This window comes from Zalophus californianus, chromosome 3 (assembly GCF_009762305.2).
Source record: "Zalophus californianus isolate mZalCal1 chromosome 3, mZalCal1.pri.v2, whole genome shotgun sequence".
NCBI lineage: Eukaryota > Metazoa > Chordata > Mammalia > Carnivora > Otariidae > Zalophus > Zalophus californianus.
In genome coordinates, this window is record NC_045597.1 from 163,581,437 (window position 1) to 163,608,298 (window position 26,862).

The 26,862-nt window shown below is 38.7% G+C and overlaps 1 protein-coding gene across 2 annotated transcripts; it reads left to right on the forward strand.

Moving 5' to 3' along the window:
• Positions 1–3,957: 3,957 nt before the first annotated feature.
• Positions 3,958–26,862, forward strand: ICOS (inducible T cell costimulator). Of its 2 annotated transcripts, none has more exons than XM_027588009.2 (5): positions 3,958–4,095; positions 20,523–20,861; positions 21,544–21,650; positions 22,795–22,879; positions 24,831–26,862. In XM_027588009.2, the coding sequence occupies exons 1-5, from the start codon at positions 4,038–4,040 to the stop codon at positions 24,869–24,871; spliced, it is 630 nt and encodes a 209-aa protein (XP_027443810.1). In that variant the 5' UTR covers positions 3,958–4,037; the 3' UTR covers positions 24,872–26,862. The 2 variants fall into 2 exon arrangements, with proteins under 2 accessions (XP_027443810.1, XP_027443811.1); XM_027588010.2 differs by having other exon boundaries at positions 21,586–21,650.

Below are 26,862 nucleotides of genomic sequence, written 5' to 3' on the forward strand. Positions count from 1 at the left end.
AGAACCCCACATCATTCAATATGGCTGAAGCATTCAATGCAGAGGGAAGAAAGAAAATGTGGCAAGAGATGAGGCTAAATTGGGGCCCTATTGTAAAACGTCTTGTAAGGAGTTTGAGCCTTATCTAAGACTTACAGGAAGCCAGCGGAGGGTGCTAAGCAGGGAAGCAAGATGAATTAGATTCACATTTTACAAAGATTACTTGTTCTTGTTGTAGTGTGGAGACAGATTGAAACGTGGGCAAACGTGGGGACAGAGACATCAGGAGAGAGATGCTGGAGGCCTGATCTAAAGCAGTGACGTTGGCAAGAAAAGAAGAAAAACAAGATGGCTGACAGCCAGGAAGTAGAACAGTAGGGCTTACTGGTGAATTCCCAAGGAGCAGAGGGGGCTGACACACAGGTTCTTGGCTGGATGGTGGTGCCACTCAACAATAGAGAAAAGCGAGGAGGGGGAGGGGGGGAGGGGGGGAGGAGGGGGAGGGGGGGGAGGAGGGGGAGGGGGGAGGAGGGGGAGGAGGGGGAGGGGGGAGGAGGGGGAGGAGGGGGAGGAGGGGGGGAGGGGGGAGGGGGGGAGGGGGGGAGGGGGGGAGGGCGAGGAGGAACCATCTTGATTAGGGAGAACACTTCTTTTTCAATGCTTTTCTACCTGAGAATGGCAAACCAAGTTTAGGTGAAGCACAGATAACTTTGCAGGTACTTTTTAAAAACCCCATTGTTTGAGCTCAGTGGCTCTGGTGTGTGGGCTCCTCTACACATGCAAATGTTGCTTTCAGTAAGTTTCAAGTTCAAAAGAAAGCTGTTCACGGGGGAACTTCAAAAAAGCAAGCACATAGCACCACCAAGGCTGGTGCCCACAAGGCAAGGGATAATAAACATTCCATTTTTAAGGTAACAGACTTTCCATTCCCCACCCTCACCCCAGGCATCTGCACACACAAATCAAAACCCTCTTAAGTCATGGAATGAAAAAATGAAAAAAAAAAAAGGGCAAACAAAAAGTGCTTCCTGTGAGGTGAACGGAAATTGTTGCCCAGTTTATTTTCCAAGCACATGAAAAGTAGTTTTGAATATTTAAAACCACAAGTAATTGTATTCTTAACTGAGATTTTTGAGAAGAGGCGGCCCAGACAGGATCGCTCACAGCGCTCTTTGACATAGGCACATTTGCATCAAAGCAAGTCCTGCTCCCCTTTAATATCAGTTATCACCAAGTGGCTTCCAAACAGAAAATCCTGTTGGTTGGGAAAAAGCAAACAGATTCAGAACAAATAAGAATATACATATCCAGTAGAACTAAAGCCGAGCCATACCATAATGTGTGTTTTCTCCCCTTGAGACAGAAACATTGCACCCAAATTTTATTAGGAAAACTCTTTTGCATTAGAATATTTTATTTATTTATTTATTTATTTATTTATTTATTTATTTATTCATTTGAGACACAGAGATACAGAGAGAGAGAGAGAGTGCATGAACAGGGGGAGAGGGAGAGGGAGAAGCAGGCTCCCCGCTGAGCCAGGAGCCAGACGTGGGGCTCGATTCCAGGACCCCGGGATCATGACCTGAGCTGAAGGCAGATGCTTAACCATCTGAGCCACCCAGGCGCCCCGCGTTAGAATATTTTAGAACTTCATCTAGGACCTAAGTACATCCTTCTTCCACCAAAATATGAGGTCCCCAAATCATGTTACCAGTAATTTCTGGCCAGATAAATGAAGACAAGCATGTGAGTGTAGTGTGGTAATTAAGAGTGTGGAATTCATTTTCTTTTCTTTTCTTTTTTATTTTAAAGATTTATTTATTTTAGAGAGAGAAAGAGAGTGAGCAAGGGGAGGGGCAGAGAGGGAGAGAGCAGGGAGCCCAGTGTAGGGCTCTATCCCAGGACCCTGAGATCATGAGAGAATGAGGAAGGGGAGGGGCAGAGAGGGAGAGAGCAGGGAGCCCAGTGCAGGGCTCTACCTCAGGACCCTGAGATCATGACCTGAGCTGAAATCCAGAGTTGGCTGCTTAATGGACTGAGCCACCCAGGCACCCCATGGAATCTGGTTTCATCATCTGGGTTTGACCTGATTCCATTACTTATTGGCTGTGTGAGTTTGGACTAATTACTTAATCTCTTTAACTCTCAGTTTTCTCACTGTGAAATGGGAATGATAATGAGATCTCTGTCACAGAGTAGCTGTGAGCACGAAACAAGATCATCCACGTGCAACACAGTGTATGGCACGTGGTATGCACCCCATAAATGTTCATTATTAGATTCCTGCCCTACTGTCCTCTGCAGAACCACAGCTGAGCTCCAGAATTTGTGGTAGCTTTTATCAGACAAAGTAAGAGTTTTCCAGACTTAGTTCCAGAGCTAGGCCACAGCAAGGTTAGAAAAAGTCAATTATTCTCCATTGCCTCCTTTTTGCTGGAAAAGGACTTTAGTACAATGACCGCGGGTCTGGAGGCATTGCCTCTTGATGCTGTCAAGGAACATGCTAGAAGGGAAAGGAGGGATATCAGGGTAACAGGTGCTCAGGGGTCTTGGTGGCCCAGTATTTCCTGCTCAGGCTAGCTTAACACCTCAAATAGTTTCTCTCACACTCATTACTGAGGCCCAGGAGCCCTAAAAAAAGGTCCCTGGGGAAACATCAGAGACATAGTGGAATCACTGCAGGATCAGCCTCCTACCTTACCTGTGGAACCCCTTGGCTCTGGTCCAGGATCCCTAATTGCTCTCCTAGAGCCCCAAACTTGGAGTCCGCTTCAGAGCCCAGATATTGAACTGAAACCTTGGTTGCCCTGACCTCTGGATTTCAGCTTCTCACCTGGATGTCTCCTCTGCAGGCTGACAGTTGGTCTTGCCCTGTTATTTCCCAGAAATGCAACCTGGATCCAGCATCTTGGAAGCTGGTTCGGACCTCTGGATGGTTGGCTTGAGTAGCTGTACCTGCTTTGGTTAGGAGTGAGGACTCTGGAGCCAGACTGTCCAAATCTGAGCATTGCCACTTGCTGTTTGATTTGTGCCGGTACTTTACAACTCTGTGCCTCAGTTTTTCTCATCCGTACAATGGGAGATTAGTCGTCCCCATCTCATAGAATGGTTAGGAGAATTCAATGAATTAATACATGTATAAAACATAATATAAATACACATACAAAAATAATCCGGATTAATATAGTATTAGCTATATTATATTCTATTTTATACATGTTAGGTATATATTATTTTACATTTAATTTTATGCATGTTTTACATTAAGATGAATACTCCATATAAACACTTACGTACATACAAATCTACCTATTTATATTATTATTACTGTTGTTATTGTATGTTCTAGCTCCCTGCAGAGATGGAGAGGCCATGGGTTGGCTTTTCAACTTTCTTGCTTTCATCTGAGGCTATAGGTACACAATTCATGGTTTCTACAGACTCTGCTGTAATATGCAGGACAGAGTTTAAGTTGGATTAAAATAGACCCTATCATTTGGAGAAATACAATCTACAGTGGATGTGATGTCAATATTTCTCCAATTCCTAAGTGACTCTTCTTCCAGATATATCTTCATTTCCATTTCTGTAATAATTCCCTTTGTTTCTTGTCCTGTTTCTAAGGTTTTCTATCTCTGGAGCAAATAGCAGAAGATAGAATGGTATCAAAAAACCTATTATTTATCGTTTGGCTGTTGTTAGATCCTGTTATCCCCAGGAACTATTGATTCAGGGGAGTAGGGTGATTCTGAAAATAGGCATTGTCTCTTTCTCTCATTTTATTGGAACCAGAATGAGGGTAAAGTTTCCCTCTGTTTTCAAAATTATCAGCAATTCAATTGATTAAGCTGAACCCCCATAAACAGTAAACAGTAATGCCTCACATATAGCCACTGACATCAATTGAGAGACACCTCCCTGCCTTGATGGTAAGTGTGACACTACATAAACCCTCACAAAACCCACTTCCTTTCCAGCAAATAGAAAACAGTTGAGAACATGAATTCACTATCAGCTTTGGACACTGGAGAGGGTTGCATCTGTTTCTGGCAAACATGAAATCAAACCTCTGGTATTTCCTTCTCTTCTGCTTTCAAGTTGAAGCCCTAACAGGTAAGTGGCCTAGTGATTATTTCTTATTAAGTTATCATTCAAGTGAACGTTAAGAAAAATCAAAGGTAGAAAGATCAGACACCCAATAGAAGGGCTGTTTGTTTGTTGGTTGGTTGGTTGGTTGGTTTTGAAAGGAGGAACAATTGCAGAAGAGCTTGAGCACTTGGCTTAGGGTGTATGACTCCATGTTGCAGCTGATGGTGTTGAATTGGTACTGCTTCCTTTGATACTGTGTTTTTCAAGATGAAGAAAAAATTGTCTCCTCAGACCATTAAAATTTTAAATTACCTGCGTGGAGTTACCTGTTGGTGGAGAAAGTAGAAGAGTGGCTTACTGTTCTCAGAGAAAGATGAAAGGCAAAATGACTTGTGTCAACTGAATGAAAGTAAAATAATTCTGGCATCTGGGCTGGGAATTCTTTTTGAAGGAGAAAATAAAATGGAAGGGCTTTGAAAAAAAGGATTTTGATTTTAATCTTATCTGGGTGATCTGTTGTCAGAAATGTCCAGGCTGCCCCTGAGTTTTTTCTGACACAAAGTGTCAGGGTCCCTCTAAAAGGCCAGGGAATAGCGGATGCTGTAAAAAGTCTCCCTTGCCCCCGGAGACATGAAAGCAAAGCAAACCACCATTCTGAAGTCCTCAATTCTCTCTCTTAGATGGTATATATCAGACTATTTAAACGATTTAAATAATGCGACCTACAACTCAACTAAAAAACGTGTTTCTGCTGCTTCTTACTTGGTACACTTCTGTATTACTTCTATCTTTCACTCTGAGCCATGTTCTTGAGGCTGGCAAAAGCAAAGTGAAATTGTATTAAGTTGGAAATTTCTATTAACACTAAAAGTGAAAACAGAAATCTAGTAGGTATAATCTTATCTAGACATAAATTTTGCAGTGATACAAAGAAATAGATTTTACTTTTCTCTCCAAAGAATTAAAATGCAAAAGCAGATTGGTCAAATGTTTCATCTTGGGGTAGTTCAAGGTGATTCAAATGCTCTTAAGTAAAGAGGAATGAAGAATGAACAATTAGAGTCTGCTTACAAGTTCCAAAGTCAGTTTGGGGGTACTTGCTTGTTTATACCTTGTCTACAACCCAGTGAAATCTTTTCGCAGCATGAATAACAATGAATAGCTTTGGGATTGATATTCATTTATTCATTCATTCACTTAGCCGTTCATTCACACAGCACCAAGCACTTGCCATACAGGAGGTACAGTGAAAGCTGCAGTGTGTACAATGATGAACAAAACCACATCAGTCCCTGCTCTCAGGAAGCTAACTGAATGGCTGGGAGAGAGAGACATTAATCAAATAATCCCATGAATTGATAATTACAGGCAGAACTCAGAATGTAACAAAGAAGCCTCTTTAGCCTGGGTGCGTATGTGGGTGGGGCTGGGGAGTGGTGTTCATCAAAGTCTTTTCTGTGGCAATGGCAGTTGAATTAAGATTTGAAGGATAAGTAGGAGTAAATGGGGAGGATGGTATGAGGGGGAGAAGAACACGCTGCACCAGGAGAAGAGGAAGTGCAAAGGACCTGTGGCAGGAGTAAATGAAGTAAGGTCAGGGGACTGGAAGAAGATGGATGCGCCTGAGCACAGAAAGAGAAGGGTTTGGAATGGTACAAGATGATGCTGGAAAGAAAAACAGAGGCTAGATACCATTCAGACTATATGGGCCATGTAAAGGATTTTGGATTTTTTTTCCAAGAACATTGGGACAAGTCATTGAGGGCTTTGTACTGCTAAAAGTTATCCCAATATGCTAAACCCATTTGGGTACTTATGGTTGTTGATAGTGTGCTTATTATCAGCTTGAGATTTGAATTAACAATTGTGTTTTTTCTATGGAAGGATAGATCCAACCTAGGTAGAATTATTTTGAGTTACTAGACTAAGCTGATGAAGAAATTGTGCTTCTAGAATGATATTCATCTTCGGCTCTAATGGAATAAAACCAACGTTCACTCTCACCACACAGAAAACTGCCACGTGACAAGCCTTTTTTTTGTTTGAGGCATGAGTGACTAAATGGAGATCGTAAATCGCTAACCGTCTCCATGTTCAAAATACCATCACGATACATTTATCTAGCACCTATTCATTTTTCAGAGCCTACACCAAGCACTTGCAGGTCTTTTCCTTTGGCATATTTTTAATCCTCGCAATGAAATAGGTTTTCTCATCCCACCAAAAGGTTAAGTATTCTTACCTTCAGTGGATGTTTGAACAATCTCAGACCAGGAAGGCTAAGTGATTTGTTACATAGTAATTCATGGCAGAACCAAGATTAGAACACAAATATATCTGACTCCAATATTCACACTTTCCACATTGCGTTGAAGTAGCAAGGGATATAATATAATCTTTTTTTTTTAAAGATTTTTTATTTATTTATTCATGAGAGACAGAGAGAGAGAGAGAGGGAGAAGCAGGCTCCCAAAGAGCAGGGAGCCCGATGCAGGACTCGATCCCAGGACCCTGAGACCACAACCTGAGCCGAAGGCAGACGCTTAACCATCTATAACATAATCTTAAAGGGGAGAAATGCTCATCAGTGTTGCATTTGGTTAGTGAGTTAATAGGCTGGAAATCTTGGTGATTTCTTAACTATTGTTCTTAGTGTAAAATTTAACAAAGCCATCTTCTTTTTTTTTTTAAAGATTTTATTTATTTATTCATGAGAGACAGAGGGAGAGAGAGAGAGAGAGAGAGAGGCAGAGGGAGAAGCAGGCTCCCGAGGAGCAGGGAGCCTGACACGGGACCCGATCCCAGGACCCTGGGATCATGACCTGAGCCGAAGGCAGACGCTTAACCATCTGAGCCACCCAGGCGCCCAAAAGCCATCTTCTTTTAATGATTCTGGAACAATAGGAAGCTCCTCTTTGTAAAAGGATCTGGAAAAAATGTGAACCTCTACCTCTGTTTAGAAGACCCTCTTTCTACACCTCTGGGCAATGAGAAACATACAGATGACCTTATGAATTCTGATATTAGAAAGACCCACTCTGAAAGCAGTGTGGAGGCTGCGAATAAGTGGGAATGACGGAAGTCAGATGGTGGTTAATAAACGTGCACGTCTCATGATATGTTCTGGGAGAAAGCTGGGAGAATAACCCTCAGGTTCATTTTCAACCTTGCTTTTGTTTCCAAGCCATCCAATCCATGATTCCAGAATTCCGTCACCTGAGGAAAAACAACCCTCTGGTGTCTGCAGATCAGCTCCTCCCCAGAGCTCAGAGAGAAGTTGGCTGATCTAAGCCGACCTTCAGCTCCTCCCACAACTCCCTTCAAGTATTTTTTTTTAAATTTAAAAACTTTTTGTATTTATTTTTCTATTTTTGAATAGGAGATACAGGTATATGGTGTAAAATTTAATAAGTACAAAGGAGTATATAGTGAAAAGTAAGCCTCTTTTGCACCCTTGACTTCCCGTTTCTCTCTGAAAGACCATTGTTGTTACCTGTTTCTTGCTGTGTCTTTCCAGAAATATTCTGTCTATATAATCTGATATGATTATAATCAAACTTTTTGGATAGCTAACAACATATACATTATTTTCTGCACTTTGCTTTTTTAAAAAAGTTTTAACTATGTATCTTGGAGATTTTTCCACAACCATACATATAGAGCTACCTTTTATTTTTAATAACTAATTGTATTCCATTATATTGTTTAATTATAATTTATTTAGCACCTTGTTAATGGACATTTTGTTTATAGTTGTTTTTCCTCTTATAAAATCCTTCAAGTATTTTTGTTGGATTTTTAAAAATCCAAATTGTTAACCCCCCTGCCCCCATAGATGAATTCAGGCCATTCCCATTCAGTGTGATAAGCCTGTACTTGATTCTATCTCTTCATTGTTATGCTTATTTCTATTTATTTTCCTTTGCTATTGTATCTTCTTTTTTTGTCTGGTTCTTTTAATTTCCCTCTTTGCCTCTATAATTTGGAAGGTTGTCTACAGTTCTTAACTGAGTAAGTCATTATGTTCAGAGAATCTTGAATGTCTATTTATTTATTATTGGCTTAAAATAAATAATGACCATGGCCTTGCCTGATGTGCAGACCCCACAGTCCCATTGACCTGAAGGTTCTTCCATCCCACTCTCATGCTGTCCTGTTAGTGCACCCCCGCCCCAATCTTGGGCTTTGTTGAAATAATAATTGCAGATCATTGCTAGTTTCCTCTTACAGTATTTCTCTTCTGTTTTAAGAATCCCTTCTTGATGCTTCCTTCACTGATTCAGTGACAGCATCACTCGCCTTCTGCTCCTGTCTTGTGATCTCTGTTCTGATACGGTGCTCAGAAGACTTCCATTATTTTCTTCAGATACCCTGGATTCTATGAATTCCAGCATGGGCAAAGAGGTCTTTCTTTTCCTCTGATGGGTAACTAATATCTTTTCTGGGAATAGGATTTCTAGACTGAAGTCTTTTCTCTTAATGGTCTGTGGATCCCCCTACACTGTCTGCTGGCTTTTAGGATGGCAGGTGAAGTGTTGTCTGCTAGTCTGATTCTTATTCTTTTGTAAGCAACTCAAAAAAATTCTCTAGAATCTTGTAAGCTATTTATTTCAATATTGGAATTCAGGAATTCCACCAGGATACGCCTCACTGTGTGAAGATTTCCATGAGCATTGCTTGGGACTGGGTGAGACTTTTCAATCTGTAGACTTAAGGGTTTTTTTTTGTTTGTTTGTTTGTTTTGCTTTTTGTTTTTTAAATTTCAGGGATATTTTTCTCCCTGTAGTTGTAGTTGTTGTTTGATCATATCTTTTTCTTTGTCTTTTTCTCTTCTTTCTAGGGATAGCTATTATTCTCATGTAAGATCTTGAGTGCCTTGATTTTTCATTATTAGTGAACATAGTGGCTTTCATAACTTGCCATTGCTATTAGCAACTCCTTCAGGTGAAATGGAATATTATAGTTTTTAAATTGCTAGCAGCATATTCCTATTTTTTGGTAGAAACAGAATGTAGGTGTGTAGAGAGGACCTAATTCTCATCTTAGTTTTGCTCACTGTAAAGTACATAGTCTTGACTTAAAAAAATTGGCCTCTATAGTCACAGTTGTAAACTGGGCAAAACCCACAACTTATGCTACTTTCCTATCTTAAGGATATGAATTTTATGTGTAAAAGGATTTATTAAACTTTATAAATTAAAAAAAAATTAAAAAATCATCTGTTGCCTTCAATACCCTAGGAAAGGGCCACATTTACTGCATAAAAGGCATCTCTGTGCTACTGCTATTCTAATAAATTGAGTCTATCAAATGGCACTTTTTGGTCATCCTAAGTGAAATAAGACCTTCGGCATTTGAAACCTTATGAAAATTCAAAACCGTATTTTGGAAAGTGGATCTTAAGTACATAGAGAACATATAACACAAATGAAAACTGTTAGTCAAAACGTGATTTTTTTCCCACTGGTTTAGCATGTAAGGTTGATCAAAACAGACCAAGATTTGCAAATTTAAAGAGAGTCAATTGTTGGGGATGTGGACTTCCTCTGGGTCATGTATAACATATTGATGCCTGTTTCTACTTGGCTTGAGGAAAAGCTAAGAAAAATCAAGTTGTCTTTAGGGAGGATGACAGACTCAAGAATTTTGGTTCTGTCAACCACTAGATCTGATAGAATCTTTTGTTTGTCTGAGCCATGTTGACATAGGTATGGCACCTTCAACAAGCAATTGAAGATCACTTAAATGTAGCTGTCTTAAATTTGAGAAATCAAACTTTTTGCAGCCAACATTTATATTTTCCTAGGATTCAGCACCACCACCACCAAACAAACAAAACGTCTAGTGCACGCATAATTAAAATTTTGTTTATTTTGTACTATCCAGGTCTAAAGCAAAAATCTCATGGTAGTTCCTGTTTGTACTTATTTAATGATGATGAAAGTTTGCATACGTGAATCCATATTTTTACATGTCTACAGGCAGATAAGTTTCAGAATAATCATTAAGAATTTAGATCTTGCCAGAGCAAGGAGCTAGAGTTTGTTGCAGATTCAAATACACAGGGCAACTCAACACATAATGGTTGATGAATGAGTATGTCTAGAGAAATGAGTGTGTTTAGCACAAAGTAATTTCATATCTAAGAAATTATTTTATATATTTTTGGTGTATGACAACTTTTTAAATCACAGAATATATATGTGGCATCAATGTAAATAGTACTTTAAGTACTTGCGACGTTAATATACATAATACATCTGGAAGGAAAAGAAATACCTGAATATAACTTCCCAGTCAAATTTAATGTTAGAACTTTGTTCTTTTTTCTTGTTTTTCAGCAAGTCTCTTTGGCTTCTGTGCTTTAGCTTCTATAAAGTTAGGGGGTTGGACTAGATTATTGGACTAAAAGACTCCTTAAGAATGTGGATTCTGGTCTCAGATTGTCTAGGTTCATATTATGGTTGCACCACATATTTGCTTGATAACCTTGGGGCAGTTATTCAAGCCTCAGTTTCCTCAAAATAGAAAATCTGACATAAAAGGCTGTTATGAACATCAAATTGTATGTTTCATGTAATGCATTTAACACAGTATTCAATGCATGAGAAACTCTCAAGGCATACAAGTTGTTGTTATATTATTATTTGGAAGCTTTTGAAAGCTTAAATATTTATTTAACTTCCAGACCTATTAGGCTTCAGAGAATTGTCTGAGCATCATTCAGTTTGAATCTTTGCCTTTGGACTGGGAAACAAGTATTCTCCAATATCCAGTAAACAGATTCTCTTGCTCTGCTTTTCTCACTTTTCTCCTCAGTCCATTGTGGGACATTTGCCAACCATGGTCAGCCTCCATGTTTTTCTATGCATTCACTTATTTAATTGAGCTTCTAATACATTCCAGATCCTGGGATGATTTAGGTGACCATACTACAGTACTTATCCTTGTGAAGCTCATGTTTCAATGAGGAAGACAGACAAAATAATCATGATCTAAGCTGATATACATTATAAATATACTGGTGTAAACTAAGTGTTATTGAGAGCATAGAGATAAGAGTCTTTGAAATCTCAGGGACCAATTAAAAATGGTTCGTAAAGAATGAATGGGGGTCTCTAGGAAGATAAAGAAGTCCTGGGATATTCTAGTTTATGGGAATAGTTTAAGGATATGAGAAGAATGGCCAAAAAGTTTAGTATGGCTTGAACCTATATGGTCCACAGATTGTGAAAGGAGTTTGTGTCATGCTAAAAGACGATTGATTTTTTTTTAACCTCATAAGCCACAATCTAATAGAGACTTTAAGCTGGGGAGTGACATGCTTTTTAGAAACACAATTTTGGGAATAGCATGGAGAATGGACTTGGAAAGGGAGAGAATCCTCTTAAGAAGGTCAGTCAAGAAGCTTCCACAGATGAGCGGAGACAAAAAAAGGTCCTGGATTGGCAATAGGAATAGAGAAAAGCAACTGAATTCAAGAGATATCTCTGAGCTAGAGTCAACTGGATTTGGTGAACAATTGGATCAGGAGAGTCAGGGAGAGGGGTCAGACTAGTGGCTCCCTTAAATGATGAGGTTTGAGTCTGGGAGTGAATACTGAGTTCAGGTTGGAAATGTTACTCTTGATCATCAGAAGAAATCAGACAGAGATGTTAAAGGAAATTGGAAATAAGGGGTGGGAGCCAAGGGAAGGGGTGGCTGAGATGAAGGTGTGGGTTACTGGAGTAGAAATGGGATCTGGAGCCTTAAATGTAACAAGTTCACCCAGCCAATGCCTTGTCTATGTGCCCAAAGGGCTTTACACAGCAGCTGAGGGATGGGAAATAATGTGGATATTCTTGGGTGCCCATAAAATTCTTTCTCCTTCCTTTCTTGGAAGAGACTTGGGTTCATTTAATCTCCTGTGATTTCCCTGTTAGGACAGTTTCAAATCAATGACAATGAATTCACTAACAAGTAACTTGTTTGTAAATTAACTACTTCATGAATATTGCTACAAAGTTTTATAACCTATTTGGCATTCTTCCATTTTCACAAAGAAAGTTTTTACTAGAAGAAAATCAATCTTCCATTTTTTCTTATTATATAATAAGATGCACACTTTAAAGGACCAAAGATTGTTTTATTCCCCCCTACAAAGTTCCTTGGAGAGTAAAAATTACACACATTTAGTGTGTGTGTGTATGCTCTTTGGGCTTTTTTATTTTCTCCCCACTTTTCTTCACATTTTTTGTCTTTCTTTTCTACAAATGTTAAGAATTTAGATCAGATTGGGCACCTGGGTGGCTCAGTTGGTGAAGTGTCATGATCCCAGAGTTCCAGGATGAAGTCTGGCATCGGACTCCCTGCTGAGTGGGAAGTCTGCTTCTCCCTCTGACCCTTCCGCCTCTCATGCTTTCTCTCTCTATGCTCTCAAATAAATAAATAAATAAATTCTAAAAAAAAAAAGAATTTAGATCAGATTGGGCTTATTTTGCCTGTCCTCCCTACTGACTTCAATCACTTCTCTAGAGTATGGATGTCTTTGAATAGTAATGTAAGTATAGAAAAGATGCATGTATAAAAATCTAAGTTTTAGCCAATAGACTTATAAGAAATGACAATGCTTTTATGAAAGGTGAAAACAAGTGGTAAATGCAGGTTTTCTTAAAAGCCAAAATTTCTTAGTAAAAGATCAAATGTAACAAAACTTAAATAAACATTGCAATTTTTAGAACTTCATCTCTTATGTCACATTCATGTGCCGTGCTAAGCTAAAGCTTATTGTTTGATTACAGAAAATATGTTTAATAAGCACTATCAATAAATTGTGAACTCAGGAGATCTTATCTTTCTATCACTCTGAGATCTTTGTGGAGGTTTGTGGTTAGAAGTCTAGAGTTAAGGAGAGTGAAGTCAAATTGCTGATTAGTCTCACAGCCTCTGCAATTGTGTGGGTTCTCTAACATGTTTTTGCCAAAAAGATTTTCAACGGGGGATAATACAACTGCTTATAAAGAATCCTGACAGGATGGATTCTAGCAAGACCATCTTATACTGAAGAAATGGAATAGTTTAGATATTAAAAGAATCAATTTACAAATAAACTCTTCTGAGCCACAGTACAATTCTCAGGTGAATAATCATTTCTTCCAAGTTTTTTTTTCTTTTTTTTAACAGCCCCCATACTGCCCTTGCCCTGGAGATACGAATTTTCTTGTCCCTTAAACAATTTGAAAACCTAAAAGAAATCACCTAATGCAAAGACTCTGAATTTGCTCTTGAAAACATTAGTCTATTGATGTCAAGAGTAAGGTTATAGAAATCATAGTTAGCAGAAGTTAACAGGTTTGAACCTCTATTGAGAAGGTGGTATTCTTTAGACATGGTAGTCAATGTGATTAAGAAGACAGTTCCTGTTCTCTAGAGTTCTCATAATCTAGGAGTACCAACGGGGAAGTACATAGATATGGTAGCAAAAAAAAAAAAACAACCCCAAAACAAAAAACTAATATTTAATATTCAGATTTTAAGACCCATCACCAGGATTCAAGAGAACATATTTTTATTGTGTTTTTAATAATGTATTAAATGCTAAAATATATAGCATGGTATTTTATCACAACCACATGCTGTGGTTATGAAACATCTGGATATATTGGAAAAATTATTGGTCCAGGGGTCCCTATCGTGGTCATACATTGGACAATTTTAAGAAGTGTGTACTCTGGAGGATCTAAATTATCAGCCAGGCTTAAACTTGTCCTCTCCTCTATAGACAAAAAAACAGTCAAGAGAATCATCAATCATCTAAACAAGTCTTTATGAACCTAGTGCATGTTTACAGATCAAGAACCTGTTTCTTTGAAGCTCAGACAGAATTTTCATTAGAATCTGACATTCCATTTCAGGGGATTGATTGACTGATTATACATTTTGCTTGATTATACATCTGCACGTACTTGTTTCCGGAAGAAAGACAACATGGCATAGCTAATCATGGGATCATGTCCCAGTTAGGAGCTGTGTAATCCTGGGCAAGATACTAATTTTTCTGCTTCCGGTCTAGCGTGATAAATGTAAATAAAAAATGAAAGGCTTAACTGGATCATTTCTAAGTGCCTTTTGGTTTTTACATCATATATTCTATTCATCTCCCCAGATTTGTAATATCACTGAGATCTACATATTCATTTGTTCATCTGTCCATCCTTCCAATAAATATTTATTATGACTTACTACATACTAGGTGCTATTGTAGATACTTGGGATGGATTGATGAATAAGATCAACAGGTGCCTGATTTTAAAGCTGATGTTATAGTGGGGTATCCAGACAATAAACAAGTAAATAAATAAACTGGATAATTTCAGACAATGATAAATACTTTCTCTCAGGTAGTATGATAGAAAATGACATGGGGTGTACTCTGGATTGAGTGGTCAATCGTCGCTGAAAAAGTAAGAAGCAGTCATGTGAAGATCTAAGAGAACATCCCAGGTGAAGAACCAACAAATTCAAAGCCCAGGGGACCAGCTGCTTATGTTTGAGGAATAGAAAGAAGAGAAGTATGGCTGCAGTAGAGTGAATGACAGGTATAAAATGGTGTTAGAGAGGTAGGTAGGTCATGCGGGTCATGGAAACCAGGCTAAGGAGTTGGATTTTATTCTAAGCGAGATGTATGTTTTATAAGCAGGGCAATGACACTATCTGTGAATGTTAAAAGATGATTCTGGCTTCCCTGAGGAGAATAAATGGTAAATGGGCAGGAGTGAGAGCAGAAAATTAGGAGACTCTTGTAGTCCTACAGAGAGATGATGCTGGTTTGGCCCAGTTGAAGTTTAGGTGCAGGTGTAGTGGATAGACTCTACCAGACATAAAACATAGGTACAGGAAATTAGCCCTTCTTCCTGTAGACAGATTTTAATAGGATCCTGTGAGAGTCAGTCTGTAGTGATCATGAAGTATCTAGCTTCATGTGGTTGCCTACTTCCATTACACTTCCCTTGGTTGTTGCTAGTAGCACTTCAACCTTAGATTGAACCCAGAATCTTTTATGCACCCAAGAAGTTGTATGACCTCAGACAAATAATCTAACCTGTCTGGATCTTCAGTTGTCTAAACAAAAGAATTAGACTTGCTGTATAATTTCTAAGTTTACCAGGTCTGATTGTTAATGATACTGGGTGGAGGTTGAATCATGTTACAGGAAATGTGAAGGAGAAGGTGTTTATGGGGCTCTGAAACATGGACAGTGTCTATGAGAGTTTATGGGCACTGGAGATGGAGATAGGATGTTAGGGAGGGTGAGGAACATATCAAAGACTGTGAGAAGGGATATTTTGGAGGATGATTTTTTTAAAGATTTTATTTATTTGACAGAGAGAGCAAGCGCGCATAAGCAGTGGGAATGACAGAGGCAGAGGGAGAAGCAGGCTCCCCGCTGAGCAGGGAGCCCGATGCAGGGCTCGATCTCAGGACCCTGGAATCATGACTCGAGTGGAAAGGTAGACGCTTAACCCACTGAGCCACCCAGGCATCCCATGGAGGATGATTTTATATTAAGAGGTGGTATGTGAAAAAAAAAATTTAAGCTGAGAGAAAGGAAAAAAGAACAAGGAGAAAGAAATTGGTGAGGGGAATACTCACAATTTTTAACTTCCAGTATGGCAGAAGAACTGACCAAACAGATCTGATACTCAATCAAAATAAACACTGGCTAAAAAAAATGGTGCTAGGGATACCAGCACTCCCTGTTGAATGTTAGATTTGGAGATGGGGAGAACATCCAGGGAGGGTGGAGAAAACATTCTAGCTGTTTCTGCTAAGAAACTAATATATTCAGGTTTTCCTTACATTGTCTGCTGATCCACTAAATGCTTTAGCCATGGGTATAGAAATGATCCCCTTTGATACTATTTTTTTCACATGTCATCAGAGGCTAAGGAGCATTTGTAATTAGGTATTTGAGCATATCTGTTCTACAGGTTCCAAGGTAATTATGAAGTAATTGATTCAATATCATACTTGGCTCCTTTAATTGAAAACATTCAAATTGCAGACTTAGAGTTGTCAAATGGTTTTCCAGATGAAAAGCTTAAGCATTGGGTATGTAGAGACATAAGTCAGGTGTCTTATCACTACATCTCATAATAAAAAGCTCACCTGGGAAGTTTTTATTATTTTATTTAAAAAAAATTTTTTTAAGATTTTATTTATGCATTTGAGACAGAGAAATACAGAGAGAGAGCATGAACAGGGGGAGAGGCAGAGGGAAGGGAGAAGCAGACTCCCCGCTGAGCCGGGAGCCCAACATGGGGCTCGATCCCAGGACCTGGAGATCATGACCTGAGTCAAAGGCAGATGCTTTACCATCTGAGCCACCCAGGTGCCCCTCACCTGGGGAAGTTTTTAGATTAAATATGAAAAAATGAACAAGTCACAGCGTCCAGCAGAAATGAACTTGGAATCCCCAGTTACTCCTCTAATGTTAATGGCACACGTCCTTGGCGCTATCACTCAAGAAAGACTTAGATAGTCTTCTTAGCCCTACCTAAATACTTTTACAGGGAATGTGAACGTCTCATTCATTTTCATTTCTCCTGACTCCCTGGAATCCCCAGTAAGATGCTGGGACGGAGAGAATTATGGAAACAACAACAAAGTAATAGCTCTCTTGGTTGTTTGCAGTCTCCTCTGGATATATTTTGATCCTGGATCCCTAGAGAGTAAGTGTTGGAAAGAATTTTATGTTTTGGTCTCACTTCTTTATTTCCCAGATGAAAAGGCCAAAGTCCAGAAGGGTACCAGAGTCACGGACTTGCTAATGGCAAGACCAGAATTTTCCTCACGTTTCCTTGGGAATCACCATATTGTACTTCCACTACTCTGCACTGCTGACTATTATATTTCATCTTGTGTTGGGTTACGGGTCATAGTGTGGGAATGGGGCGGAGAAGGGAAGCTGCTGACAAAACATCTTCAGAAACATAAGACAGGGCATCTCTGTGTGTTTACATGGTGGCCACAATCACTTTTGCTCCAAGATCTCTTTGTGGTTTACTTGCTGTCATTCTAAAGTCCTTGGGAAATGTGCTCTGAACATTTCTAAAGAAACTGAGAACGAGCCCACTGATTTTATCATTGGCAGAAGGCTATAGAGACATAAACAGCAGAACGATAGTCATGCAACATAATTTACTTTCAGATAAATAAAGTCCCCAAGCAAAAACACCTTTCCTTTGAATCTAATGTAGACTACACCTATGCTCATGCTATCAGTTCTTTCCTTTTTGCCTTTTGCCTACGTTGTTTCCTCTATTTTTAAAATGAAACAAGTGTTATTTTTCCTTCTGTATAATTTTGTGTTCCAGAACAAAACATCTACACAGAAAAGTGAACATATATATACAATTTAATGAATCATTATAAAGCATACTACCTTACTCCCATAATCACCACTGCTCAAGAAATAAAACATTGTCAGCACCTAGAAGCCTTTCCACCCCTGTGTTTTCCTTCCTGATTCCAACACTTCCTTCCCTTTATCCCAAATCATTAGGTTGCATTTTGTGATGTCCATTTAAGTTATATATTGTTTCTATTCTTTTAGTCATTATGCAAGAATAACATGCATGCTTCACTTATTGAAGTTTCTCGTTACATATACCTTTACTATTTTTCTTTTTACTTTTTATTGTTAATGCTGAGACATCACCTGATGGTCTGATAGTTCCTTCTTTGAAGGTAATCAGTCTCTTTTCTACGGCGGCTCTTAGGACTTTCATTATGATATGTCTAGACGTGCATAATTAAAAAATTTGCTTGTGATTTGTTGGGATTCTTAAATCTGGATGAGGACTGCATTTCAAATAATTTTTCCAACCTAATTTTCTAGTTCACCAATTCTCTCTTTAGCTCTAATATGCTTTGAACCTATCCATTGAATTTTTAATCATAGTTACTATGGTTTTTTACCAGTTCTAGTTGATTCTTTTTCAAATTAGTTGTTTTTAGTTTCCTGTGCTTTGCAGATATTATTACAAGTTTGTCTTTTATTGCCTTAAATGTAGTAAGCTCAATTGTTTACTTTGGGGATCTGATAATTCAAATATATAATTTTGGGGGGGTTGTTTCTGTAGTCTGTTGTTTCTATTGTTTTGTTTCCTTGCATGTCATTGTTTTTAAATATTATTTGCAGATAGGATTTGAGGCCTAGGATGTAAATCTTTTCTTCCTGGAATAGTTGCATTTTTACTATCAAAAGCCTAGGGGTAATAATAATCCAAAATTACCTTAAACAAAATTTAGGTTTTAGGTTTTCTGGACCATCGAAGTGATTTGAAGGTGAGCTATAATCTGCATGAGATTGGTTTCTTCTGGCTTTAACTGTAGTGCAAGAAGGAAACCCTTTGAGATCCCAGCTTACTGAGGAGAGTCTCTTCTAGGTTTCTTGCTTTGCAGACGCTGGAAGTTGAGACATATAAACAAAAGCTTGAACCTGGCAGAACAGCGAATGCTCTCAGAGTAAAAGCAACTTCTGAGCTCTGCTCATCTCTCTGGGTTCTGGTTCTTCAAATTTAACCTACCAATTTCTCCTCTTTGTGAAACCTCATTAAGCCTTTTAATAATATCTTTAGACCCTTTTGTTCAGCATTTTTGGTTGTTTTGGTGTGGGAATTTGTTTGGATCTGGACTGCCATAACTGAAAAACTAGAACACTTGTACATATTTTCACAATCAAATCCCCAAGTGGAAACTCTATTTCCCTTGTAATCTGAGAGCCATAAATTAAAGCCTATAGATATTAAGGAGAATAACTGTGCTAAATCTTAAATAAAATCAAGGCAACTAGTGCCAGCAGAGTTGTGGCAAATGAATCCACCTGCCTAATGCTAGTCCTCTCACAAATGGGAGTTCTTTCAGAAAGTGATATGGTAACACATAGTGTTATAATCATGTTTAAACATTTTGGCCACATGTCGTAAAAGCAAAATGCTAAAAATAACCATAATATTCAACCTTAGTGGAATGCTTTAACAAATTATATATTAATATTATGTCCTAATATATAATCATTAAAAAGGATACTTGTGATGACTATGTAAAAAATGGAACATTTATGATATACCATTAAATGACAATAGCAGAACACAAAGTAATATGTTTGCTATATAAAGCATGTATCTGGAAGGTAAAGAGCAAATATATGCAAATAGCATTTTTATTTCACCGTAGGGCTGGGCAACTTTTTTTTCCCTTAAACATTCATTATACTTGTTATATACTCTTTTTAGGAATAAAGGGAGATTTCAAAACATAAGCAAAAAACTGTCATGCTAATAATTTTCCCACACAATTTCAGTGAAAAACTTTTATATTAAAGAAAAAGAAAAAAGGAAAACAGAGAGCAGTTTGAACTTATAATCCAGTAACTCAGAATATGCAACTAGGCTAAAACCTTTTCCGTTCTTTGTTCATGTGATCCCTATGTAGTTTTCAAAAACACCTTTGGCTTGCTGTAAGCTTAAAATTTATTGGAAAAAAAAAAAGAAGAAAGAAAAAGTATACAAAATTCTGGGGCCTTACTATTGTCATCAGACCTTGATTCAATTCTCAATGGATCAGGTTCAGAAAAGACATATTGCTATCATTTGAAAATGATTCATCTGCTGTTTTACTCTCTGGCAGGAGGGTATAATGTAAATATATATTTATATATAATCATTCATTTTTAGTTTAAGCTATTTTTCACTTTTTAATTTTTTTCCTAAACTACATTATTTCCCAGATCTCATCCCAAATCTTCCTTTGTTTGACTAAGTGCTAATTCTCCTTCAATTTCAATTTTAAAATAAAAAGGGCATTATTTGATTCTATAAACAAAAATAGAACCCCACCACCTTTATTTGAACAGTACTCCATTGTTGGTATTAATTAGGATGGTTTACTATGTATTTATTTGTTTTCCATCTGTCTCCAATATGAAAGGGCAGGCGACATCTCTGATTATACTATGTAAATATATTATTTAATATATTACATATTATATGTTCATATACAACAAGCAAATTTCTGTGTAGGCTTTTTCTTCAAGGGCACAGTTTTATTTTTGTCATGTTCTTTTTTTTGTTGTTATAGATTTTATTTATTTGACAGAGACACAGCAAGAGAGGGAACACAAGCAGGGGGAGGGGGAGAGGGAGAAGCAGGCTTCCTGCGGAGCAGGGAGCCCGATGCGGGGCTCGATCCCAGGACCCCGGGATCATGACCTGCGCCAAAGGCACATGTTTAACTGGGGAGCCACCCAGGTGCCCTATCATGTTCTTTTGGTTGTGAAATTCTTTCATTTTGGTGCAATAGAGGTGACTGTATGAAAAGAAGAGATTACTTGTGTGTTCAAATATAATTACTGGAGTAACATCGTCATAAAATGTCACTTTTGCTCTGTTTTCTTCCTTTTTATTCAGGAGAAATCAATGATTCTGCCAAGTCTGAGATGTTTACGTTTCACGATGGAGGTGTACAAATTTTATGCAAATTCAGTGATACTGTCTGGCAATTTAAAATGGAGTTGCGGAAAGGGACGGAAGTACTCTGTGATCTCACTAAGACAAAGGAAAGTGGAAACACAGTGTCCATTAAGAAACCAAAATTCTGTCAGTCTCAGTTATCCAGTGAGGGTGTCTCTTTTTTTCTGAATAACTTGGACAGTTCTCATGCTAGCTACTACTCCTGCGAACTGTCAATCTTTGATCCTCCTCCTTTTCAAAAAAAGAATATTAGCAGAGAATATCTGAATGTTTATGGTAAGACATTGTTTTCATCTTTCAGACTCGAGTACATTTGTATTTTAATGACTTTTCTCACTAATGAAAACAAGCAAATAAGTATCTTTTGTAGAGTTCACTTTGGTGCAATTGATGACAATCATTGATTATGAAAATATGCAAGGGATCATTTATTAATAATAATTAATATTAATCAGTAATATGCAATTTGATCATGTAGACTGCTATGTTAGAAATAGATCATGTTGTCTTTAAAACGCATATGTCATTAGAGATCAGGAAAAAAATTAAGACTAATTACCCAAATCCATGACCTAATGGCCACTGCCTCTATTCACATAAAGTTTAAGGTTTTGGTTTGTGGAATGGAAGGAGATGATTGAAAATAATAGTTTTATACCATTACTATTCCTACTTACTTTTCTACCAAAATATGGACAAAAAAAAGTCCTTTCTATTAACCCCATTTGTAAACATATGTGTGCATAGAGTCTTTTAGGTTTTAGCTTTTAAATTCTTGCTATAGTAGAGAGATGATGTTATTTACAATTTATTGGATTCCATGATTGTAACGAAGCCAAGCTCCATTTGATTAAATCACTTTTTTAAATTTGGTAAGAGAACCTGTGTGTGATTCAGCACTGAGAGAGGAGACTTGATTCTCTCAGTTTTCCCTTAACATGTCTCTTTTCGAACCCAGAATCACAGACTTGTTGCCAACTGAAGTTCTGGTTACCCATAGGATGTGCAGCTTTTGTTGGAGTCTATATTTTTGGATGCGTATTTCTTTGTTGGCTTACAAAAAAGGTGAGCGATGTCTATTTCTTCCTGCATTTGCTTTATTGAAGAATATCAGTAGTTATTTACTCGTCAAAACACATATTGCTCTAGCCAGAGTAATTCGATTAACAGACAGACGATTTCTTTTCCACAAGATATGCCTACTAATTAAACTACTAACTTGGCAGAGAAGCTTATTTATTTTACAGCTGCTTCAGTCTAAAAAAGGATTTGATGGCTTACAGAGAGAGCTGTTATTGTTATCATTCAAAAAAGATAAGGGAATCGGGGCCAAGAAAACACAAAAAGGCAGGACGAAGATTGAAACATAAAAATAGACGCTTCTGATTTCTAAGAATTATTGCATGCGGGCTGCACATTTGATTTTAAGTTTCCAGAGTCAGGGCCAAGAGGAAACAATCCGTTTTATGTTTCCCTCAACTTGTCGATTAAACAATCACTGAGAAAGTCTTATAAGCTGTCAATAGTAGTTGAGAAGGAAATGGCCAGCTTCTTCCCAGGGTAAGTTGCTAGGACTGTGTTTTTAAAGAACATTAATATAACACTGTATGTAAGCTAACTGAAATTAAAATTTAAAACTTTAAAATTAAAAAATTTTTAAAAGTTTAACAATTTAAAAAATGTAAAAAATAAAGAACATCACAGAAAAGCTAGGGAGATAACTTGACAGTGACAAAATAATCTTTCTGTGCTGGGGGATCTTCTTTTCAGTTGTTCACAACATAGATTCTCAATGAAAGAACTCACACCATTCTGCATATTACACAAGTATGCTAATACCCAAGTAGATCCACAGTGTGATCATTGGCCAGACCGTGGGTATATCTGTGCCAGGATGGAATTTGGTAAGAAAGAGAAAGAAGGAAGACAGTGAGATAGGTCCTATGATTGAAATCTACAGAGGAAGGAACAATAAAAACAAAAATGGGGAAGGAAATTTGGCAGAAGCCTCTTTATTTAAAGCCCTTTTCATATTGTTCTCCTACTTAGCTGCAAGTCAGGAGCCTGAGCTGTATCCTAACGCTTTTGTCACATATCACTTCAACCAAGAATAGAAAACAGTAAAAAAAAAAAAAAGAAAAAAAAAAAGGACCAGGGATGGAGATAAGGAAGAGCTGATGACAAACCATGTTTCTGACTTTTCTTCCAGAAATATCGATCCAGTGTGCATGACCCTAACAGCGAGTACATGTTCATGGCAGCAGTGAACACAGCCAAAAAACCTGGATTCCCAGGTACCGCTCCATCTGGGGCTTTGGGCAGAGCAGAGCGTTCTTCACCTTAAGCCTGGAATTTTCATGGTTTATTTTAGAGGAAGGGCAAATGTCTCTAAGGCTCAGTTTTAGATTTTTCCGTGAAATTCCGAACTTTCACTTTAAGTTTATATTCTCTGCAGTACATTGGAAACAAACAATGTCTGTAAGCCACTATTAAAAATAAACAAGCAAAAGATTCATAAGCCACTATTGTATCGAGGCAGTTTTCCAATTGCTGTTCCAGAAACTGGGATGAGTCTAAGTCTTCCTTGGTAAGAAGTTCTTTAAGTCACCTGATGAACATTTATTGGCTATCAGTGAAGTGCAAATTACTGAGCGAGGCATGGGAGATGCACAAACATGTGGAGGAGGGTTTTGGACAGAGATTTGGAAGAGAGATCTGGGCCGGTGCTCCCCAGTGGAAAGAGGAGTTGGGGAAGCTAGTGTTATTCTGATGAAAAGGAGGTGCAAAGTCAGAGAGTCTCGGATGACTGACTGCACAAGGCCAGTTAGGTGTGACTTTGACTTTTTCCATTCAGAGTGAATATTGTCAATTCAAGGGTTGTTAAGCTGAGGAGCATCTAGAAAGTTTGAAGCATTCCTTGTGGAAAATTTGTAAGGCTCATGCCTTCGAGATGAAGAATGTAGTAAGACGGAAGCCCCTGAATTTTTGCCACCATTTAGTGGTGAAGGTCTTGTATAAATGGCATGCAAACAGCATCTGTAATCATGGACTTAAAGCATGGGAAGGGAGTTAATGATCCTCAGGCTAACTCCTCATTTTTTGGGTGAGAGAAATTGATGCCCAGGGCATTCAGTGATTCCTTTTGCTCCCTAGAGATTTCCTACCATAGCTTTGTCACTAGCAAAGAACGTGTGTTTCATGGCTTTGCTATTGAAAACAACAACAACAACTTTTCGTCTCTGTGCTTATAATAATGTGTCTGTTTTAGTTTGGATCCCTGAAAGCAGACCCTGAGACAGAGACTTGGGTGTAAGTAGTTTATTTGGAAGGTGACGCCAGGAAAAAGGGGTGAGGGAGCAGGGAGAGTGAGACAGGCAAGAGGGAAAAGCAAATGAAGGTTGCATTACTGAGATCTCAGCTGGAGGCCACAGAACTTCTGAGAAGTGTTCAGAGGTCTCCCAGAATCATTCTTCTGAAGGGTGGCAGGTGTGGTTATCTATCCACTGGCTCCCGTCCCCACTGGCTTGGGGTTGCTGGCAGGCCTCACGAGCTTTCCCTCATGCACCTGGAACAATACTGTATGCTTGGAAGAGTGTCTCACAAGTCTTCAGAGAAAGCCCAGAGGCAGAAAGCAGAGAAATGCATGGTGGGGCTATTGTGCTAGAATGGACAGCATGTGTCTAACCCAGCTGCGGCTGGAATCAGAGGTGGACATTTTCACACCCCACCTACCACGTGTAATAACTGAACATGGCCAGAGTGTAAGCTTCTTGAGAGGAGGTAGGGTCTCTCCTCTGTATTCTGAAACCACTAAGCAGACACAGTTTCAAGCAGAGCATGCCTCAGCACCTCTGTCAAATATTTATTGTATGATAATTTTATGCATAATACTGTGCTGAGTAATTCGTGTTGGGTAGCGGGAGGGGAGACTCAAGAGAGTCCTTGTCTTCAGTCTGTAATGTCACTGGGAAAGCTGATGTGTTTGTAGAGAGGGTGGAATCATGTGATAGTGGCAAAAGTACTCAATTAAGTGAAGTGTAGCATTCAGCTAACGTCTGTTACAGGAGTCAGGAGTGGGCTGGGAATAACTTCATGGAAAATGTGGAACTGGTGGTGAGTCTTGAAGCATAAAGAAGAGTTTTGATGGCATGTGCGTGTGTACAAGAGGCAGATGAAAGGGACAAACTTGTTGAAGGGAATTGGAATAGAGTGCTTTTAAAAATGTTGTGCTGCATGTTGTTACAGGTGTGACTCATAATTTGGAACTCTGTGGCACCCAGGCATGAACCCTACTGGCCAGCTTTCCCCTGACATGAAGTGCAAGATTCCCACGTTCCCTGGACCCCAGAGAGTCAGACTTGATTTGAGTACATACATCTTCTGCTGGTGTTTTGTTCAATCTGGACCAGTGACTCTATCAGTCAAAAGAGATTTTAACAGGTTGCTTCAGTACTGTGGGGTTATCAAGACACCCTCTTGCAACTAGTTTTATAGAAAGCCCAGCTTGTGTGTGCTCAACAAATAGACCTCACTGGGTTGGAATTCCAGATCTTCATACCTGCTTCTAGCAATGCACCAGCCAGTAAAACAAACACATCTACAGATATTTTTAAGAGATGCCAAGGATACTGAATCTGCAAAGCAAATGGGCAGCCAAGGGCCAGTGTCTGTCCACATTTCACTAACAGACTACCTCTTCTTCCTGTAGGAATGAGCATTCCTTCTTAATGAGATACTGGACTGAGATGCTTCAGAATTGTAGCTATTTCTGAGGTGTTGACATATAACTGGACTATTATAATACATTAGTACACAGTACTCTTTTCAAACTTCTGAACACCAGTCCCCCACTCCAAGAGTTTAGATGCCTTCATCTGCCTTCAATTTTCCTTTTTAAAATATTTCTACATGACCACTTGATGACAGACATTCTGAGCAGGGAGCTAGATCTACATTTTCCCCTCCACTTCTCAATAAAATGCATATTCATTTAGCTGCAACTAAATATATGTTATATCATTTGCCTATATTCTCCCTATAAGAATATTTTTGCTCCAGAAAGACATCTTATTTTCCCAAATTCAGTTAAAATGATTTACTTTGTTGACTTGTTTCGACCACATCAGTGGTGTAAAAAAAAAAAAAAAAAAAAAAAATTGCCCAGCATCAGAAGGGACTTTATTGTATGATTCTGTTTTCTACCATTATCTATGTTTTCATGGTGCTATTAATTACAAGCCAGGCTATTTCTGTAGATCATATTAAAATTGCAAACAAACAAACAAAAAAACCCAAAACCATTTTTCCCTGTCAAGCATTGTCCTGGAGAAAGAGCCAATGACCCATTCAGCAGAAAAGCTGTAGTTCCTGGAGGTCGCTTCCAAACTACAGCCATGCTGACCTCTGGGCTTGACAGGTTGAAATGGTCCCATCAGCCTGGAACAGCCATCCAGACCTGGGTGGAATTCCAAGGGTTGAGAGACTCCCCTGAGCCCAGGACAACCATCTGCTCTCACCCCCAGAGGCAGAAGTCACCCTGGGGACCATGGTGAGTCCACCTGCATTTGTACTTCCAGGCTCTGGGAAGAAGCACAGATGTATCAAGGAACATCAACATGATTCCCTCTCCTAGGAACAATTCAGCCTGGAAACTGGCCCTGGCCCTTCAAGATAGGCTTCCTTTGAATACAATTTGGTTGGAAAGATTCCTAAATACATATAACATGTCATTAGTCTTAGCTGGAATATTTTCTCCATTTTCTGTTCCCATGCCCAATGCTTCTGAAGCAGCCAATGTATGTGCAACAACATTTTTAACTTTAGGTAAAATGGGGTTGTTTAGTAGTTTTAAAATTTGTAGGTGCCTGCTTATAGTGTTCTTTAAAAGCAAGACCAGATATGTCATTATGCACACTTCGGTTGTTGTAAGCGTGTGTAATGCTGGATGTGTGCAGTACAGTACTGCATTTGTAATTTGAATCAAGTATGGTGTTCTGTTTCTAGCTGGCTCGGACAGTCTGGTTGGCTCTGCAGAGGTGTCCTCTGGGCGGTTTGCAGCTTGCTGGGTGGGGGTTTAGAGCGGGGGTAGAGCCTTCATGTGGGGTCCACCTATCCTGGTTGTCTAAACCGTGCCCTGCAGCAGCATCCTCAGCACTGGACATTTCAAAGTGGATTATTCAAAGATACAATTTCTGTGAAATAAAGACTTGTTTTAAGAGGAGCCACTCATGAAATAGATGTTAGCAGCAGTAGGAAACTAAGGAATAAACATTTGATA